This window comes from Hemicordylus capensis, chromosome 3 (genome assembly GCF_027244095.1).
Source record: "Hemicordylus capensis ecotype Gifberg chromosome 3, rHemCap1.1.pri, whole genome shotgun sequence".
Classification (NCBI taxonomy): Eukaryota; Metazoa; Chordata; class Lepidosauria; order Squamata; family Cordylidae; genus Hemicordylus; species Hemicordylus capensis.
The window spans coordinates 263,998,650-264,020,765 of NC_069659.1; the positions used below are offsets into that span (position 1 = coordinate 263,998,650).

At 38.8% G+C, this 22,116-nt stretch overlaps 1 protein-coding gene across 15 annotated transcripts in view; it reads right to left on the minus strand.

Moving 5' to 3' along the window:
* TACC2 (transforming acidic coiled-coil containing protein 2) overlaps positions 1 to 22,116 on the minus strand; it is a 272,500-nt gene that overhangs the window by 23,249 nt on the left and 227,135 nt on the right. For 10 of the 15 annotated variants that reach the window (XM_053309046.1, XM_053309047.1, XM_053309040.1 and 7 more), the window contains 5 exons: positions 18,685 to 18,746; positions 18,261 to 18,376; positions 16,514 to 16,685; positions 15,904 to 16,044; positions 13,808 to 13,897 (listed from right to left, as the gene is read on the minus strand). In XM_053309046.1, coding sequence (XP_053165021.1) covers positions 13,808 to 13,897; positions 15,904 to 16,044; positions 16,514 to 16,685; positions 18,261 to 18,376; positions 18,685 to 18,746 — 581 coding nt within the window. The remainder of the gene's footprint in view (positions 1 to 13,807; positions 13,898 to 15,903; positions 16,045 to 16,513; positions 16,686 to 18,260; positions 18,377 to 18,684; positions 18,747 to 22,116) is intronic. The other 5 variants (XM_053309043.1, XM_053309038.1, XM_053309044.1 and 2 more) reach the window with 3 other exon arrangements.

Consider the following 22,116-nt stretch of genomic DNA (forward strand, 5'->3'; position numbering starts at 1 on the left):
GACAGATTGTGACATGGAGCACATTTAAAGATCTATGCTCTGGCTATACGTGCAGCAAAGAAGTGTTTATTTTCTGCCCATATTGCTTCCGCAAACTCACATCCAGCTGAACTATTCAGGGTTGTGAGGGGGCTAGTAGGGCCCCCTACTCCCTTGAATCAAAATTTGGAACCACCAGTTGCCCATTGTGATGCTTTTAATGAGATTTTTGTAGACAAAATCTCTTGTATTTGGGACGATCTAGATTTAGACTCCACAGTTATCGCAGTGTCAGATGCAGAGGTATCTAGCAACTCCTCTTGTGTGGTTAGATAGTGTTCAGGGTTGCAGCTTAAGTACTTCACTAGAAAGAAACAGTATAAGAAATCACCTAAGTTAGCGGTGTATAGATAAGGAGGTTGCTCTGCATAATATGCATGCTGAAAATACTTGGTTAACTTGAAAATCATACAATTACTGTCAATCCAAAAAGAAGAGATTGTAACCTATTAACAGTCCTAACAACGATCTTGTCACAAATATGGCAATTTTTCCAAAGGATGAATTAAGATAAGAAGAAGAGACATGTAAATACTCACAACGCACACTTGATAAGAAGGCATGGCTACATGATGTTTTGTTTCTATTTGTTTCCTTTTCTTTGTATTATGATTGATCATGGAATTCACATAGGACTTCTTTATTTGATTTACAGAGGCAAATTTTGCCTTACAAATATATATTTAACAATAAGACCACACTTAGTCTTGACTCCTGAATACATGCTGCTGCAGAATTTATTATTAATCATATTTCTATACCGCCTGACATGTGCATACCTAGGCGGTGTACATAAGTTAAAATACAATATAAAAACAGGATAAAAACAGGATTACAACATGATATAAAAGCAATTATAATTAAATTTTTATAAAAATAATTAAAGCCTGAGAAAAAAGGTGTCTCTTAAGGGTCTTTTGAAAAACAGCCAGAGATGGAGAACATGCCTCAAATCTCAACTTTCATCAAAAAGAACTATTTGACAGCTCAAAAATGTTTGCAACTGTGAGCTAGGCTTCTTTGAAGTAATGAAAAGAACACTACACAAGGCTACTGAAAAAGACCAACAAGCTATAGCACCAATATTTTCAATATGTACATTCCAACATTTGCTTTGTGATGTCTTAATGGCCTTGATGGCTTTTATAAAAGAGAAACATCAAGCAACATGATAGAAATGAAGACATTATGGTTAACTATTCTTCTAAATAACAATATTAAATAACATGCTTTCAAACAAAAATATGCAAGCTTACCTACATTAAAACTGTATTTTAAAAAACTTTGGTATGAACATGACTATTTAAGTAACGTTGGCATATTTGATTTTTTAACCCATCCTACACCAATCTGTATGCTGTACCTAGTATATAAAGATCACCATGTTTAGTATTATATTACCATTTGACCAATACATATACTGGCAGTGATAAGCTGCTAGACCAGATCAAGATCTAGTATTGAACTGTCAGAGAATTTGAATCCATTCATCTTTTTATCCATCTAACCTACACACTGAAATACATCACCCATTATAATTACCACATATGGCAAGAACCATTTTTTCATCCCCACTGATTTCAATGGGTGAAGCATATATTTAAAACATCTCCTACTGAATTAAATGGGACATTAACATTCAGTTTTGCTGGACTGTGCCAATTGGAAGCAATTGCAAAACTAGACACCGAACATCTTTTCTTTTTTTCTGGATAAAATATATTGAATTTAATTGAATTTTTTTTTAATGTATGTTAAATTTCCAAAGATATTAACCTGCCTGGAATGCATGTGTAATATTTAGAAGAGGTGGACTGGTTCTCATACTAAGATTATTTTATTATGTTACAAGTGTCAGACACTTGTCAGAGGATCCCAAGAATAAGCTGACTACAAGAGAGTAAAAGCAACTAGTTCGGGTGGCATTATGCTTCTACAGTAAGGAGATTTTACCATATTGCAATGAGATAATCCACAATGGGCAAGTTAAACTGGTTTATGATCATTAAGGGTCACATGATGAAAATCTCAATGATTTTCGCATGAATGAAGCACAAGACCTTAATTTATACTACAATATAAATATAAAATGTATACTCCTTTCTCTCCCTCTCCCTCTGTGTGTGTGTGTGTGTGTGTGTGTGTGTGTAGATGGGAGAGGGAGCACGATCCTAACCTATTGATCAAGTTCTAATCTTGAATCTCTTAGTACACTGAATAACAGAATATAGTCTATGAAACAATACCTGTTATGGTTCACATTTCATCATTTCCATTTTGGTACTAATCTCATCACTAAAGCTCCAATTCTATGCGCATTTACCTGGGATCAATCCCCACTGAACACACTGGGACTTACTGTAGAGTAAACATTCACAGAACTGTATTGTAAGAGCATGTGAAACCAGTAATTAAGTAATAATCTGCAAATAAGGAGTACAATACTGGCTTTGTGGAGATAAAAAATTGTTGGAATCACCGATTTTTAGTGTTGGAAAAAACATTGGATTTCTCCTAGTTCCCACCCATGCTCAATGCAATTAATCTTTACAGCATCCCTGACAGATTGTCACCCAGCCTCTCTTTGAAAGCCTCTGAGGAAGGCAAACCCACCACAACCTGAGGCAGACTGCCCTCCTACCCTTGATTCCATAACTCTTAGAGTTAAGAAATTCTTCCTATTGTTCAGACTAAATCTGCTTCCTTGTAATTTCAGCCATGGGTTGCAGTCCTGCCCTCAGGAGTAACAGAAAAGGGTGCTCCTTTTTATATGTGACAGACTCAGATATTTAAAGACAGCAATCATACCTCATCTTAGTCTTGTCTTCTTCAAGCTAAACATAAACAGCTCTTTCAACTGTTCCTCACAGAAGTGTTTCCAGACTCCTCGCCATTTTTGTTGCCCTCCTCTGAACCCATTCCAGTTTATTGATAGCCTTCTTATTGGACACAGTATTTCTAAAGACTTACCTGCACTAGTGTTTCTCATGATCTGAACACTATACTTCTGTCAACTCAGTCCAAGAACATATTAGCTGTTTTAGCAGCTGCATCACACTGCTGGCTCATTATCAACTTGTGGTCCACTAGGACCTTAGATCCTTTCCCCATATATTGATGCCTAGCCAAGTTTCTTCCATATCATCTATCAGAGATGCAGGTTTTGTGCAGTATAAAAATATGTCAAATAAAATAAAATAAATAAATAAATAATTTTTTTTTAAATTTATTTTTTACATTTATATCCCGCTCTTCCTTCAAGGAGCTCAGAGTGGTGTACTACATACTTGAGTTTCTCCTCACAACAACCCTGTGAGGTAGGTTAGGCTGAGAGAGAAGTGACTGGCCCAGAGCCACCCAGCTAGTATCATGGCTGAATAGGGATTTGAACTCGGGTCTCCCCGGTCCTAGTCCAGCACTCTAACTACTACACCACGCTGGCTATAAAGGAAGGTAGAAAACAGAAGTTGGGAGAGTAAGCTGACTTTTATTAGGGTAAAATAGAACAGATGCAGAACAGTTAATCTACCCAAAATGCAAGTCATGGTGTGTGCTAGTCAAACTGTTAGGATACAATCCTAGTCACTGGAATGTTGTATGTAAAACTATTTTGTGAGCTGCCATCACGATTTGTGATTGCATGCCTTATTTGGGTGCTTCTAGAGGGAAGGACAATTGTTCAGACACACAGAACATGATTTGAATGCAGAAAGTCCGAGGTTAAAAGGTTTATAAGGATTTTAGATATTAGGGCTGGGGAATACTTTTGTCTGAGATTTTGAAGAGCCACTGCCAGTGGAAAAAGAAATGGGCTAGATGGAGCAATAGCCTGATTCAGTACAAGCAGGGGCAGCCCTTCCATGAGGGGAGGGGAGGCAGTCACCTCAGGCAGCAGGTTCTTGGTGTGGCAAGATTCTCTCCTGCCCCTCAATTTAAAAAAGGGGAAGAAGAGGAAGAGGAGGGTGTGCACAAGGAGGAGGAGCATTTCATGCCTTGCTTCAGCACACAGAAGGCTTGAGCCTTATAAAAGGCAGCTTCAGATGATCAATATGGAGGATTGCCAAGCGCAACAGTCCAGCATGCCTTACACCTGTGAGCTACACAAGGACTATACTGCTACTGCAAACATCAAGCTAAAGGCTATTAGGTTTGGTGCCCCAGTCCAAAACACGGACTGTATTTGGTACCTCTCTCCACACTTCTAATTTAAACATAGGGGAACCTTAAACATAGGGGAACCAAGCTAGAGGCTATTAGGTTTGGTGCCCCAGTCCAAAACACGGACTGTATTTGGTACCTCTCTCCACACTTCTAATTTAAACATAGGGGAACCTTAAACATAGGGGAACCAAGCTAGAGGCTATTAGGTTTGGTGCCCCAGTCCAAAACACGGACTGTATTTGGTACCTCTCTCCACACTTCTAATTTAAACATAGGGGAACCTTAAACATAGGGGAACCAAGCTAGAGGCTATTAGGTTTGGTGCCCCAGTCCAAAACACGGACTGTATTTAGTACCTCTCTCCACACTTCTAATTTAAACATAGGGGAACCTTAAACATAGGGGAACCAAGCTAGAGGCTATTAGGTTTGGTGCCCCAGTCCAAAACACGGACTGTATTTGGTACCTCTCTCCACACTTTTAATTTAAACATGGGGAACCTTTGTTATATTACCACCACAAATAGTATAATTTCACTTGCAGCTGTGAAATATAAGGCTTGCAGCCTAGAGCCTGTTCTTCTCTGCACCCTTTGATGGTGCGATATCATTTTTAGATAATGGTTAGATGAGTTACATACCAGGAAATACATTCTCTTCTTTGAATAAGTTGTATCTCTCACCTAGAACAATTTTGGGCCACCGCAAATGTCACTTTGATCCAGATTATTCAAATAAATAATTATGTGAGCGGTTATTTCACACGATTAAGCATAATATCAGAGGAGGAGACTTATTTTTTAAATCACATAAGAGGAGCTACAATCTCACATATCACAACTATTAAATAGCCAGGTCTTTATATTTTGGCAGAAGACAAAATTTGCAATGTGCCTAGATAAACTTCTTGCTACTTACCCAACTTCTAGATCAGTTATGAATAAATTAAAAAGGACTGGTCCCAGTACAGATCCCTGGGGGACCCCACTTCTTACTTCCCTCCATTTAGAGAACTATCAATTTATACCTACCCTCTGTTTCCAATTTTTCAACCAGTTACAAATCCATACATAAACCTGCCACCTTATCCCATGACTGCTAAGTCTTCTCAAGAGTCTTTGATAAGGAAGTTTGTTGGAAGCTTTTTGAAAGTCCAGGTATATTATGTCAACTGGATCACCTTCATCCACACGCCTGCTGACACTCTCAAAGAAGTCTAAAAGGTTGTTGGGGCATGATTTACCTTTGCAGAAGCAGAGTCTATTCTTCTGTATGTTTAACAATTTTCTGTTTGAGAATGCTTTCCATCAATTTGCCTGGAACAGATGTTAAGCTAACCGGCCTGTAACTTCCTGGATTGCCCCATGACACCTTTTAGAAAATCCATGTTACATTGGCCACTTTCCAGTACTCCGGTACAGAGCCTGATTGTAGGAATAAGTTTACATATTTTTACAAGGAGGTCTGCAATTGCACATTTGAGTTCTTTAAGGACTCTTGGGTGGATACCATCTGGCCCTCATGCTTTGTTAATTTTTAATTTTCCCTTACAGTTTAGAACGTTCTGTTCTGTCCCCTTGTCTTTTATCTGAAGCATTTAAACCCTCACACCTCAAGGGATGGCATTTACTGAACCAGATACTGCCGCGTTCCTTTTGGCTATCCCTCAAGTGCCATTTTAAAAACTGCTCTGTGACCTTTTTGTTTATTTATTTATTGTTAAATTTATATACTGCACTTAAATTTTGATTTTAAGTGCCAGCAGTCTGGTTCGATCTTGCTTCAAGCGGAGCCAGTCCCTTTTGTACAGGCTCATCTTGTCCCAAAATGTATCCTAGTGCCTAACAAATCTAAACTCCTCCTCCTGGCACCACAATCTCATTCACACATTGAGACCCTCAGCTCTGTCTGTCTCATCAGCCCTTTGCGTGCAACAGGTTGCATTTCTGAGAATACTACCTTGGGTGTCCTGGACTTCATTCTACTACCTAGCAGCCTAAATTTTGTTTCCAGGACCTCTGACTACATTTCTCAACATCTTTGATGTTGATGTGCACCATGACAGCTGGCTCCTTCTCAGCACTGCCTGACAGCCTATCTAGATGCCATGTGACATCCACAACTTTTGCACCAGGCAGGCAAGTCACAGTGCAGACTACACGCAGACCACAGACCCATCTCTCTATACCCATAATGATCAAATCGCACAGTATCCTGTGTGAAAGGATATAGGCTCATCATCTACGGAAGGGGTCCCTTCTAAGTGAGCATTTCCTTCTTCCTCAGGATGATGTCCTACTTCCCTGAGATCTCCATTCTCCATGACAGCAGAGGAGCTACCAGCCTGGGAGTGCGATGCCTCTATCATATCCCTGAAGGTCACGTACCTCTCTTACTCTCTGAGCTTCTCCAGATCAGCTACTTTGGCTTTAAGAGAATGAACTTGTTTCCTGAGAGCAAAGAGTTCCTTGCACTGAGCACACACCCACAAATTCTGCCCAATGAGCAGAAAGTCATATGTACAACACTCTGTGCAATACACTGGGAATCCATGTCACAAATTTAACTAAAAACGGGTTTATTTCTCTATGAATAACACAATTGTAAATTATTCATTCACAATAATTAAGAATGAGTGTCAGGATGCCATGTTACCTAGTTGCTTGGGTGGCCCTGTGGAGTCTGGAGAATGGTGTAGCATTCCTCCTCTGAGGTTTTCATTCCCTTTAGGGGAAGTGGGGATGAGAAGGCCCCAGGCTGGCTGGATCCCAGTAGGGTTGAGAGAACAAGGCAGGGAGAGTTGCAGGAAACAGCTCTAGGGGTGTGGCAGGAAACAGGAAACAAGGTAGGAAGAAGAAGGGGCTAGACATAGGTTTTAAGCCCTGTCAGCTCTGAACTGGGGTATTTAAAAAGGCAGCTGATGATGAGGAGATGCTTCTGAGTATGGGGGCCCAGAGTTCTCCAGGAGAGAGAGCTGGCTGAATGCAACAAGCAAGGAGATGGACTCGGGTGACAAACTAATCTCCTCCCCTGGCTGTTCCTGAGGCTGACCTTTTTGGAGGTGCTCCAGACATTCTTGAGTTCAAGAAGGGCTAGGAGCCCACTTTGTCCCCTGGGAGTCTGACAGTGAGTACTAGGCATCTAAGTATCAAACAGAAATAAACATCAATCTAAAGTCAAGTAAGCTCAGTTTAATAGGGAGACTACATGCTAGAAGGAATACAAACTAGTATGTACAAAATTTAATACGAGGACCTGAGATCAATTGGGCTCCTATTTTCTCTGCATAGGATGAAGCGAATTTGGAACTCTTACTTTTGTTTTTTGGGAAGCAAATATATTTCTTTTCCACTGACCACCTTTCTTGGACCAAGACTGAGAGCATATAAAAGAAGAAACACAGATGACCAAATCCAGTATAGCTATATACAGTGCTTTTAATTCATTTAAGAAGTTATAACCCAACAATGACAATTCTAATTTATACTCTGAATTGTTCAAAACCATCATTTCTGTGTAATGGATCCTTAATTAAGAGCACTTTAGAAAGTTGCCATTGTAGAGAAGACACCTACACCTGTTTAGTATTGTTTTGCTGCATTAAGATGTAACAGTGATATGTGGGAGGTAAGTGAAAGTGTCTTATGAACTTTTTGCTGATAAGAACTCAATGAATTATTTAAGTATGCTTGTGGAGAAATGAGTATTTTTTCTTTGTATAAGGTTTGTGTTAGTTATCTAAGTTAAATTCTGGTTTGTTTTGTGTGTGTATAAAGACCTGGTAAGTATAGTGTGGTCACTAAAGAATTAACAAAATACAAGCATAGCCAGAGCATTTTAGTAAAATAGCCCCTGCATTGCCAAGGAAACCTTGTTTGGAATGTTGGAGGAAGAAGATGATAGTTAACATGCTCCCCACCCCCCCGCAAAGTGGATTAGTTAGATTTGGGTTCTGACTCTCAAGAGAAATCAGTAGGAGAAAAAAGAGCTGGTTTTAAGTTAAGCTTTTGTTAGAGAGAAAGGACCTAGCTCAGGAGTAGTGGCACACCAGTATCTCTCTGAGTTGAAAAATAAAATAATTCTGTTAAGAATGGAAGATAGACCTCTAAGCTCTCTCACACACAAGGATGTTGAAAGAAGTGATAAATTTGTCTTAGCACTTCAGGGAGAAGTGTAGGAGGAGGGGATTTGGTCTGTCCTTAATTTAAAGTAAAGAAAGAGCTTAAACTAACTGCAGAAAGGAATAAAGTAAACCACATAAAGCATATTCACAAGCTCAGCCTAACCCAGGCTAGGGCAGCCTAGCCTAGTTAGGCTGTGTGAGAGAAGCGGGATCCATTCACATGGATCCCAGTGCTACCCACCCGCCCCAGCTTTTTACCACGGCCTTTAGCTGAGGTCAAGGCTGAGAGTGCACCCCTAACCCCAGCGCCGGGATCATGTGTATGCTTAGGCTGCTTGCAGCCCAACCACAGAGAGAGATGGTCACCTAGAGTGCCTGTTGCTCAGGGGTATCCCGCAATGCACTGTGTTCAGTGTGTGGTGCATTGTGGGATATGTGGAGGCCAGAAGAAACAGTCCTGACCTCCAAGTGGATTGTCTGGGCAATCTGTGCATCAAATATTCAGCAGAAGATTGTCGGGGGGTGGGGGAGAGGTAGGTGAAACCCTGCCTTCCACTCCAATCCCTGCCATGCTCCCCACCCCGATGGAGAGGAGAGCATCAAAATTGTCATGATTGGCATGACTTGTCCCCATAGCTAAGCAGGGTCTGCCCTGGTTGCATATGAATGGGAGACTTGATGTGTGAGCACTGCAAGATGTGAAAGACATAATCTAAATCATCAGGTGAAACATAATCCAGTAACACTGAAGTGTATTATCTATTAAAAAATCATTAAGAAATACTTTAACCCCCAAGCACACAAGAAAGTGTTAAGTTGTTAATATCAACTCCAAAGTTATATTTGTAACCAATTAAGCATAGGTATTTTAAAACCTTCAATCACACTTGTAAATAAAAACTTTAATATTGTTATACATTAGGTGTGGTGAAGTCTCTTTCCCACCTATACCTACATGCCTAGCCTTGACCATAAGCCACCCAAAACAACACCTTGTGCACCTGTGTTGTGGCAGCATAAGCAGAAGTGCAAGCCAAATTTTATTATTCTATATTGGGTAGGTGGGGGGAAGCCTAAAAGAAGGTCATTTGAGTCACAGGAGATCCAGGAAGGATGACAGGATGACAGAATGCCATAATGCCATTTCTTTCTTGGAATCTAAGTAAATCTATGATTAGATTAAAAAAAAAAATATCAGGACAACCAAATGTCCTGAAATTTGAAATCAGTTAACTTTGTGACTATGTCTTTGAATCAGCCACTTAATGCTTCCATCACAAGGGTCCAGACAGGCAGAGTTGGCTGCACACAGGATCACACTTGGTGCTTCCACAAATAAATTAAAGTGGTGGTCCTTATTATGGGCTTTTAAATGTGCAATTTTTATATTGGTACAAGGGCAATTCTGTCTCTTTTGAAAATCATTCTAGTGACTGCAATTAGTGAAAGCAGTTGCAAAGTGGTAAATATTTATAGTAATAATAGAACAAGGACCAGCTCCCTGAATGCCTAGTTTAGGGATGATCAGAACTCTGATAGCAACCCTTGTCCAAGCCAGGCTTCTGTTCCCACTATAGATGATGGCTAAACGTTGTTCATTGAAATAAACTGGAGCTTAGTCCAGCATTTTCCCCAGGAAGCCATTTTTATTTGACCAAAATGTCAAATAAGGTCATATTAAATAACAATATTATGATTCAAAATTAGCAGATCACGTTGGAGTTTAGTCCTGATGTATATGAATTACAATTTAATTTTCATGATTAAAATAGAAATAGTGCAGGAGAACGCATTGGGCAATAGTCAAGGAACACAGCTTCATGATGTTGAAAATTTTCTAGTTTGTAGAAATTTTGATCCACCTCTATCAAGCTGGATTAAAGTTTTTGCAAAGTCATCCAGCAGATCCTATTATAACTTCTGCTTTAGCTACTGTAAAACAATGTATCTTACAGAAGATTCACCCATTGTCATTTGTCATTGACCTTGACAAAGGCTGTTCAAAGAGGAAAGTTAACCAAGGGAAAATATTCTTCGCAATCTAACATCACATCAGAAGAGAACCAGTCTTAGGTTACATATGCAGACTTTCCCCATTGCCAAATCTCCTGTATTATCCATCAGAACTAGAAACATCCTGTCCTTTAATTTCCTATAATAAATATGCATTGCAATTAAGTGAAGTGCAATTTAAAAGCTGCTCAGACAATTCTCTCATATCTTGCTTATCTATGCTTTAAAGGTGTCAGATACTATTTTTTAAACGCACATTTAGCTTTAAAACATTAAATTTGATTTAAAATACTGTCCCACTAATGTTAACTGTAATAATTAATACTTGATGGCTACAGAAAGCAGAACACTAAGTTTTCAAGCATTAATTTGTAGATAATTAAATATGGTCCCTGCTTCTAAGAAGTAATGGTATCTTTTGTTTACTTCATTATAAGTTACCTTGCACTTCATTCGCTATCTTCAAAAGACATATATGCTGAAGTTCTGGCAACATACACATTAAACCATATTATGATCCACCAACTTAAATTATTTAAATTAAATAATTTAAAATTAAATAATTATTTAAATTATTTTAAACTAAATTAAATAATTTATAATGTAATTACATAATTATTTATTTGGAAATAATTTAAACTACAATGATTTTAAATCACTTTATAGTCCTCCTGTGAACACAATGTAGACACTGTAATGGAAAGTGCTTCAATTGCCTCAAAGGGATGGCCATTTGTTAGAGATGGCAGATTCCAAGGCCACTGTTTGTACTGTCTACCCCAGAAAAGCCATATTTATCCAAATTAACTGGATACAAAACAACAGATATACTTTTTATATACAAATCTCCTTTATGCCATTTCCGGGTACCACAGCTTAATTAATGAAAACATTTAGAAATACAGAAATGCCTATTTACATAGATCCATTGGGGATGCCCAGAATGTTTCTTAGGTAATGAAGATTCCACCCAGTATCTGACCTATATAATGTTGCCACATCATATTTCTTTGAACTATTATCTTGCTGTTCATTCCAAATTCTGTTTCTATTTATTTTGCATTATTTTTGTTTAGAATTGATAAGACTAAGGAAAGGATTCTCTGTATGAAAAATGGGTGTCTATTGTTGGTCTAAATGGCTGTATATGTATTCCTCTACTGCCACCTTACTTTCAGAGAGAATAAAGCATTCCCAACATATTCCAAGTACAAGTACAAGATCAGATAAAGTAGCACATATTTTCCTGTTTACTTTCATCTGGAACCTTCCTTAAAAAGTCTTTGTGTAATATGCTTTTTCTTTTGTTGCTGAATTCAAAGCTGGATTTGAAACATATTCCCCTGAAATTTAAACAGACATGTTTCCTAGTACTTTCATAGGATATGGGATCACTTTCACAGGATATGGGACTTTGCTTGTCCTGTCGTGAGACAGCCAATTCAGAGACCTAGTCTAAACGTAGACACTCAAAATGCAGTTATGGTGTGGTGTTGTAAGGTGTTTTTTAAAAAATTGTTAATCTCTCCTTGGATTGTCTGTAGAGATTTCCCTTTTGAGAAGAGAGCGCAAGAGTGTGCATTTTTGTATTTATAAAATAAATAAGCTGCAAAAGTATATCCAATGTCGTCCTGATTTCAAAAGGGATTTCTCATTTATGGCAGAACACAAGCAACATGCCAGCTATACTCAGTTGGCATCAACATTTAAAAAGAAAAGAAAAATGATATACCACTCACGTAAACCCCAGGAGCTGTGACCTTTGCATTCACAGCACCATAAGGGACCTTCTAGAGCAGCTGCACACATCAAACACACTTCTTAAGAGCTAGCATTTCACTCTAGTTTAGACCACATGCATCACAGGAGCAACCTCAGACCAACATGACAACAGCCAGCATGCTGGAGGCGTATCAGGAAGGAAATGCTTTAGATCTTGAAGAATAAAGAAGATGTGTGTGTGGGAAGTTTCCCCACCAACCAAATGTCGACTGAACACTTTAACCATTGAGGACATATGGTGAAATGGTCAAGATGCCACGTTTAAAATTACTCCTGAAAAAGCAATATATACATCCACATAGAGTTTGTAACACTCTATAGCTGACTAAAAACAGCATTTGGAGTTTCTTGAATATATTGTATAAATAATTTAGACTAATTCTTGCATTGCTAAACCAAGGCACATGTCTACCCCAGGGCTGAATTTGTCTATGGAAAGCCTGGTAAGCTATGTATAAAATATCCATCACAGATTTAGAAAATAACTTATTTAAATTAATCTTAGGTCACAATTGTCATTTGCAAAAAAAATCCATTGCTCTGCTACGTTGTTTAAATTAAGTATATGCATTTAATGTAACTTTTCAAACAACACTATCCTACAGTGAAATTCTAAAGTTTGGCGAATGGAGGGAGGAGCAGAACATCCCACTCCAGCCCACTGGCTGGCAGCAACTCTTGCTGCTCACCTGTCTCACCCTCCGCTACTGCTTTCTCCTCTGGCCTGCCAGCTGCTCCGGCCACTCACTCTTCCTGCTCCCAGCATATGGGCATCCAGAGCAGGCAGTGAGCTGACCAGCAGCCTCATTTTGCCTCCTCTTCTCATCTCACCTACCTGCCCATCAGCTGCTTTGGCAAAGAAGAAGCAGTGGCAGCAAAACAAGTGGCAGGGGGAGGCAGAGGCAGCAAAAATTTTGTAGTAGTGGTTGCTGTCACCACTCAAAAATAAAACGTAAACGATTTTTTGCAATGCCAAATGGTGCCACAAAAAAACCCACAAAAAAAACCCCAAACTGAGGCGGCCTCGGTTCATTTATTGAATGTGGGCCTCCTCCAACCTTGTTACGTCACTGAATGGAGACATTTACTAATGTATGCCAACAATCCCAACTGAATTTTGTTCAGATTTAGATATTTATTTCTCCATGTTTTAGACCTACAGAAATGAATGCTAATCAACACAGTAAGTTAACTGTCAACATTCCCTAATATACCTCTGAGTTTTCAGACGATCACAGATTTGTCTACTATTGTCAAATATTAGATGTGAATGTTGACACCCAGAAAATTTTGGATATTCACCATAACATAGATATTAGAACCTAAAATATTTCTAGTCTTATTAAACTTTATTTAAAATATAATCTGCACTGAAGTACCATAATAGTTAATGGACTAAACAATTAATTTGTGAGAAGCAAAGCAGTACTGGATAACAGCCAAAGTTGTGTCTGTGACCAAATAGATTTGACAGTCATTCTGAAACATATCTGCAAGTGGTGGTGATAGCACATGGGATTAGAGGTCAACTCTTGGCATGCTACTTGATGGTTTTCTCAATATGAAGGTGCCAAAAACATCAAGCATCACTCAGATAAACTTCAGTTAACTTATTGTTAAACAAAAAGCAGCAGTTGGGTTCCTTAAGCTGTGATCAACCGCACACAAACTGCAAGCATATAATGGATACCTCGGTATCTAATGAGCTGAAAGAAGACAGGGTAATTTGTCTGGCTAGCTTCAGAGCTTCTATCCTCATTGCAGCAAACTCTAACTCCTCCTGTCAGTGGGATGGTTGGTGGATTGTGAGCAATGCACAGGGAAAATGCATTAAGAACATGATGTAAATGAATACTATATATCAGTCTATGACCACTGTTTTTGTATAACACACATTTATTCACTCAGGGCTTCTTGAAGGACTGAAACATCAGCACAACACAAGCCAAGTGGTTTCTAATAAGATACGGCCAAATATGCTCAGTTTTAGTTAAGAAGTTAAACTTAAGTAATTTAACCCAAGGGGAAAATATTTAATTATTTATTTTGGTATATTTTGTATTTCTTGTTTGACATTAGATGTATGTTTTTGCTTCTGTCCTTTATAAGATTCAACCATACTCACTGCCGGGGGTATGTGTCTTCCTCACATCGTATGTCTACTGCTTAGCAAATCCAATTTATTTATTAGAAAGTATTGGTATAAGATTATAGATTACAGAAAGTAGTATAAACCAGTTTAGGGTTATAGTCCTATGCATATTTATTTGAGATTAAGTCCAATTGGACAAATCTGAGTAAGCATGCATAGAACTGTGCTGTAAGAGAGCCATCCTCACTAGGCTGACTGCAGTCTCACCATCAAGAAAGGCAGTTTGTCTGCCTATTGGTGCTATCCTTATCTATTTTCCCTCCACGTGTGGTTGACAGAGTTAACCATGACAAATAATGACCTAACTTCATCCTGCTTTTAGTGTTGTAAGAACAATATGCACTTAGCTTGAGGCTAAATGCATTTTCAGGAGAGACACTAAGTACATTTTAATTTCATGTGCAATAGACCCACTCATGTTCAATGCATGTACAATCCATGAAGAGTGTATGCATGTATAAACCTGTACACATGTACAGTTATTCACATTTTATGTTCAGTTTGTGTATAGTAGTACATGTCCTATCCATATCCTGAGTTTGAGTAAGCCTGTACCCAGTTTCACTTTTATAATGAATACAGGTATAGTCATTCACACAAGAACATGTGCCGGTGTACAGAAACCTGCATGCACAATACAATGTCTGAACAGGACTAATGATCAATACACATTCTGTTTAAATACATCTTTTTATAAACCATTTTTATGTTTCCCCTGCTAACCTAGCAAAGAGGCACGTTTTAAAAATGGCAATTCAGGGGGGAAAGCAATTGGCCCTATCCATCCCTAGCACAGCAACCCTCCTGTGGCTGTTGCTGGTGTCTGTCTTGTGTTGCTTTTTTAGATTGTGAGCACTTTGGGGACAGGGAGCCATTCTATTTATTTATTTATTTAGTTAGTTAGTTAGTTACTTATATCTATGCAAACTGCTTTGGGAATTTTGGTTGAAAAGCGGTATATAAATATACTGTATGTAGTGTAGTAGTAGAAGAAACCTGCTGTGGCTTCTTATTGCTTTCTATGAGACAGAAGTATTCTATACACACATATAGATATCCCATCATGCATACTGAGCATTTCCTAATCAAGATATTTTTCCAACTGTATTTAGGATAAGTGACTAGGGGCTGGTGCTCACAGGTCTCTGCTTTGTTGGCTTTACCTGCAAGGGAGAATTGAAGTTAATGACCCTGTGTATAGTCTGCCCAAATCATGTGCAGAATACCACACGTGACAAAGAAAGTATGTAAACATATACCATATGCACTACACATCTGTTGCAACAAATGAGGCAGATAGATCACATGTGCAGCACATAAGGATGTCCATGTATAAGCCTGGTTCACACATTGTGTTCTGCTTCGAGTAGGAATGGGCATGTGCACACACACACGCACACACATCTAATTTGGTGCGAATTTGCCCTCAGAATATTTTATAAATGTTAGACTAAAGTATAAGAATAATCTCATTAAGGACAGATGCCACTTTTTGATAAGATTCCTGATAAACTCTGGAGAAGGCTCGTGTGTATTTACCAAGTTTGTCCCTTTTCAGACAGGGGACATTTGCCCTCTACTGGTGTTTACAAAAACACTGAGGCAAGGAACACTGACAGACTTCCATTACAAACCTGAAGCTTCTGAGCAAATATTGGGGGGTTCTTTTCAGCTAAGTCAGGTTCTAGATATTGAAGCTGATCACACATTGAAGGTGGATGAGATATCCTACTGAGAAGAGCATCAGCAGAGACAAAGGGGTCCTCAGGTGTGGTCTGAAGAGCAAGGAGGATATAAAACAAGTAACAGAAACTGGCAGAACTGCTTATGATGAAAATCATGCATCAGTCTGTATATGCGTATACACTTAATGCTTAAGGAAGTACCAGCTAAAGCTGCAATCCTATACACAGTTACCTGGGAGTATGGACCACTGAACAAAGTGAAAATAAGTTCTGAGTAAGCACACATAGGCTTGAGTTGCAATGGCACATTTGGAATAAATAATGTTCTCTCCCAACTATGATAAAAATGGCTGGATTTGTTAAGAAATAAATAAAAAGTGTAACAAGAAGCTAAGTACTGCTATTTGTGAATAGTTCATGCAGAGGCTTATATTACACAAAAAGAGTAATAAAAAGTTAAGATATCTTCAACAATCCATCCAAACCTTTTGGAGCATTTTCATTCTAGAAGGCACTCAACCTAATGGCCCAATGCAGAGGCTTCCCCAAACCTACTTACTATGTCAATGCTGTTTGAAGAAGTTTTTAAGTTCATGGGCTCCAGTTCTTTTGGTTTTGGTTTGTCGGGCAACTGTATTGATGTCTCTTGGTTGGCAGTGAGGGATCGTAAAGCTGGATGTTGCAATTTCATTTCAGAGGACAGCTGGGCTTCTGTTTCTTCCAAGCTCGAACTAAGTTAAGATTAAAAACAGTGCTTTCCAATTAGCTAACTAGACTATCAAACAGGCATGGTTACTTCCTACACCAAGCCTACTGGAGGGGCGATGAAAACACGTTGTATTGGTTTGTGCGATATGCTGGGGCCCCCAAGATTACCAGGCACTGGCAGTACCACCTTTTATTAAACAAAAAGAGTATTTGTGTGATTTGGCAGAGAGTCATTCCTTTATTCCTCTTGGAGGATAGAAAGAAGAGAAGGTCCCTGCTGAAAGTTTACTGCATCGCAGGGGCCTTTAGGGAAAAGTCCACTGGCCTATGAGAAGAGAGAGGTGCCACATGAGTCAGCTACTCATTTCCCCACCTGCCTAACAGGCTAATGGGAGCATCCTTGCGCCCTGCAATGATCAAGGAACCTCTTTGCTACCAGGTACCCATCTGCAAAGGTAGCAATGGAGTTTGTCAGCTGATTTGCATCACTGTAAAGGTGATGGGAGGGTGTGGGCCTCTGGGCCCACCTATGACACAGACCCTAAAAGCTTGAATTGAAACTAACAAAAAACAAAAACAAAACAAAAATAGAAAAAGAAACTAACAAACATCCATTCCACCAAAGGGGTTCCCCATTCAGATGTCACCAGTATGCCATGGGACTTGCCACACACACAGAAGCAGTAGTCACACTACACTGGCAACATTTGTATTAGCCTTAAATTGAGATAGTTCTGCCTCATCTCAAAAGTTTTTCTTAAATTATGTACTTCTGAAACTCTACGATCCACAATTTTGAAAGAGGACCTGCAAATCTCCCACTAAAAAGGTCAGCTATTCCAACATCTTTGTGAACATGCATTTGGACATAATGAGATTTTTTTGTTCCATGGACATGAGCTGTTTTTAGGCTGCCATCATGTCTGCAGTCCTTTACTCACCTCTGCTAACTGGGCAAAGATGCATCTTTTAAAGTGGTGACTTTCTTCTACTTCACTAGGGGAGAGCAATGGTCCCGATTCATACCCAGCACAGCATCCCTCCAGTGACTGTTGCTGCTGCCTACCTTGTGTTTCTTTTTAGCCTGTGAGCCCTCTGGGGACAGGGAGCCACTACCCTCTTCAGATTTTATTATTATTATTATTATTATTATTATTATTATTATTATTATTATTATTAATAATTATAATGCAACAACAACTCTTTTGGTCATCTCTTTTTCATATCTAGCACTAGAACTAGAAACCTACATATGCATTTCAACAAAAGCCTGAAAGACTGGCAAAGGTTCTTCAGGGGCTACATGCTGCCTATCCCTGTGGTATTTATCAGTTTGCCCTTCTTTGATATTTCTACATAAATGACATTTGCTTGTTAAATGTAAGACCAAATCTAAAAATAATTGAGATCATAAAATTTGCCACTTCATTATGTTTGTTTCTATAAAGAGCAAGTGTAATCCCCCCCATATCCAAGACTATCTACAACAGAATAAAAAAAGAAAAATAAAAAGAAACAATGGCCATAGAGCTACTGGTAGTGATGCCTATATTAACTCTTCACAAATAATTATTATTTTTGATAATGCAGTGAAATACCCTGAATAAGGAGTTGTCGAATCTGATAATCGGACTGGAGGAGATTTGACTGGACTTTCCTGCTGTGCATCAAACATAAGGTACAAAGATTGCTTTGTCTGAGCATCATTATCCTGCTGTCAAAAGAAAAGAAAAATATTACAATGCATCTTCTATTGGCACAAAGTTGCCAGTCTGCTGCATGCAACTCATTATGTAGGACTAACCTATCAAAAGCCTCGAAATCCTACATTTCTTTTGGTGATATTCAGTTTTAACTCAAAGCTATTATATAACAAAACAGTAAGCAATTTGGTTTCCTTTCACTTAAATTAGCCATTAGATTTAAGGCCACTGAATTTATATTGTGTATCTTTTAGCATTTTTTTTAGCACTTTTAGCATTCAGAGAACAAAAAAGCAGAAACCCACAAGTGGAAACTTACAGGTATGGAGGAGCCTATCTTCTCCATATATTCTATTTCATATGAGTTGCCATATTCCAGCTCTGTAACATGAAGAAAAATGCACTTAGTACAGTGGTGAGAGCTGTCTTTTTGACAATACATAGGGCCCTGAGGGTTTATGCCTGATGCTTTCCTGATGAGCACTAAAATCAAAATTATTAGATCCAACTCAAAGCATGCTCAGTATTGATTTTTTCCTACATATCAATCACAGCCGCAGGACACTACAAGGACTAGATTTTGTTCACTCCATTTATCTTGTTGGACCCCATGCTAATCTCCTTCCTTTGTCCCTTGCTCCTCTTTCCTGAAATGACTTGAGTACTGGGACTCTTTCCAGGAGGCTAATGCCCAGAGTACTCTACTCCTCCCCCTCTCAAACTATTAACATGACATTTATGTATATTTGCCTGAATTTTCAATTCTGTACGCTTGGAAAGAAGGTAATTTTGAGATGCTGATGAACATTCACATTACTTCACTCTCATAATTAATTATTTATTATTACATTTCTATACCGCCCCATCCAACAACTCTGGGCAGTTAAAAAGAAACTAAAACAAAATATAACCATTTAAAAATCAAACTCAAAACCATAAAATCTAAACAATACAAACACAGTTTAAAACTGTTAAAAAAATTAACACAGTTTTAAAACCCTAGAAGGCCAGACCAAGTCCACATAGTTACACAGTTTGAAAAACTGTTCAGAGGCGTGCTTGGACATAAAAGTGCCTTCCACTGTTTGCCATCAATCAGGGTTCCCAGATCACTGTCTGCCACTAAACAGCTAGTTCCACTACCATTCGCAGCTGCTTGTGGGTTCAAGTATCTTATGTTTTTCCCCTTTAATATATGCATCTTTTTGTTTTTAATCAGAACTCCTAATGGAGCTGAATGTTATTAAGAGCTGCATCTAATTGTATGTCAAGTATAAAAATACTGGCTGTCAGTCTTGAATGACACTGTGTTATGTACATAACTGCTTATTGTAGCAAATATGCAGAAGTGGCAACCAGGATGAACCAAGCCCGCACTATCCACTAAAAAGTACCCTAAGGCAGGCCTAATCACTCAGTTAATATGCTCTGAGTTGCATCAGCAGGATCTTGCTTTGCTTCCCTCCCTTCACTGATGTGTAAGCAGACTTGTGGTGACACATTAGCTTTTCTATATAACATCTTTAAAACATCTTTTCCAAGAGACAACAGGAAGGCTCCCTATACAGGCCCATGCCTTTCATAATAGTTAAGGACAGCCAAGCTGCCCCATGGTCTTAAGGGGGCATGCTTGGTGCTTACAACCCATCACTTCAGTCATTTCATGAGAAATAATACTGGGACAATTCCTGGATAGTGCGGGCTTGGTTCATCCTGGTTGCCACTTCTGCATATTTGCTACAATAAGCAGTTATGTACATAACACGGTGTCATTCAAGACTGACAGCCAGTATTTTTATACTTGACATACAATTAGATGGAGCTCTTAATAACATTCAGCTCCATTAGGAGTTTTGATTAAAAACAAAAAGATGCATATATTAAAGAGGAAAAACATAAGATACTTGAACCCACAAGAAGCTGCGAATGGTAGTGGAACTAGCTGTTTAGTGGCAGACAGTGGTCTGGGAACCCTGATTGAAGGCAAGCAACGGAAGACACTTCTATGTCCAAGCACGCCTCTGACCTGGTTTTCAAACACTGCACCCCAAAATTGGCGGGGAGGGGGTAAATCTCCCAGGAAACACCCACTAGCCCAGTGGGTGCTTTCTGCGGGCTTACCTTAGTCCCACTCCCAGTTCCACAGGTGTAGTGCTTAAAAAAGAGCTTGGAAAGAAAGTCTCTCTAAGCTGCCCCCAGATTTGGATTTAAATGACTGCACTCCCAAAGTCAAGGGTATGGGAGCCAAGGTAACCCCTCAGGAAGCATCCACTGGGCCAGTGGGTGCTTCCTGAGTGGTTACCTTGACTCCCTATCCCCTGACTTTGGGGGTTGAGTCATTTAAATCAAAGTCTGGGGTTGGCATGGAGGGATTCTCACTCCAAGCTAGCTTCTTATAAAGGTTACTGCTTCAATGTCAACTTGATGAGGCACCTTTTAACATGGTGATTCTCTTTATTTAGAAGGGGGAGAGTAACTGGCCCTGTCCACCCCCAGCACAGCATCCCTCCAGTGAATGTTGCTGGTGTCTATCTTATGTTTCTTTTTAGATTGTGAGCCCACTGGGACAGGGAGCCATCTTATTTATTTATTATTTTTCTGTGTAAACCACCCTGAGCCATTTTTGGAAAGGCACTATAGAAATCAATCATCATCATCATCATCATCATCATCATCATCATCATCATCATCTATAGCGTTGGTGAGGCTATCAGCCTCCTCAATATTTTTCTTCCATATCGTTATCAGGTCAGCATTGATCCAATATTTTTTCTAGTGCACAGGCCTACTATCGTCAGAAAGGAATGTCATTTGGCAATTCCTTAGGAGAACTTAAACCCCTCAAAATTCAGGAAGATATGTCCTAGGGTTTCTCTGTAGACATTATTTGCAATGTTCCCTTTGAATTTTGACAGAGGACAGATCAGAGATAAGGAAGGACAGTTCTTTATTGGAAGAGAGGACAAAGTCAATAACTTGATCATTTCTTATTCTGATTTGATGAAGGTTGTAAGCATCCCAACCAAATTGAAGGGTAAGGCCAGGAGTTCCTTAAAGTCTGAGGTTGCTTAACATTGAGGTTTGGGGCAATTCAAGATAAAGAACCCTTAGAAAGGAAAGCAGGGGCCTTACAAGTTCAATAGCGACTGAACAATGGACTAAATAGGTAGGTTACATGGTTACAATCTTCACGATGGTAAGTTGAATTGTATTTATATTTAAATTATAGAAATCCTTCAAAATTGGTATCAGCATGTACACATCAGCACATGCACATTTTATGCAAATGTATGCCCTCCTCTGTGGCAATGTGATGTTTCTTTTCTTTAGTGATTAAAATTATATTTGGTGAATATAATTAGAAATTATGATTAATATTAATGATATATTTGACCTAGGTTCTTTTTTTAATGAATTGTTTTGTATTAAATCTGATTTAAACTTTAAAAATTCCGATTCAAATGTTTTAAAATCTGATTTTCTTTTTGTTTTTAAACACCATTGATTTTTATTAACCCTGTCCAAAAACAACATTAACAATTAGAACCTAACAAAATCACAGCAGTTTTGAAATAAGTTGTCTTGCTTGCTCAGTCTTTGTTGTTGTTCTGTTGGCAACTAGTACTAAATTGTATATTACATTTTATCACCTTTTAGCAAAAGATGCGACACTGCATTAGTGTCCTCTAGAGGTATACACTGCAGTCATGTCTACTTTATTCCTAGTATTATCATACAGTTCATGTCATGC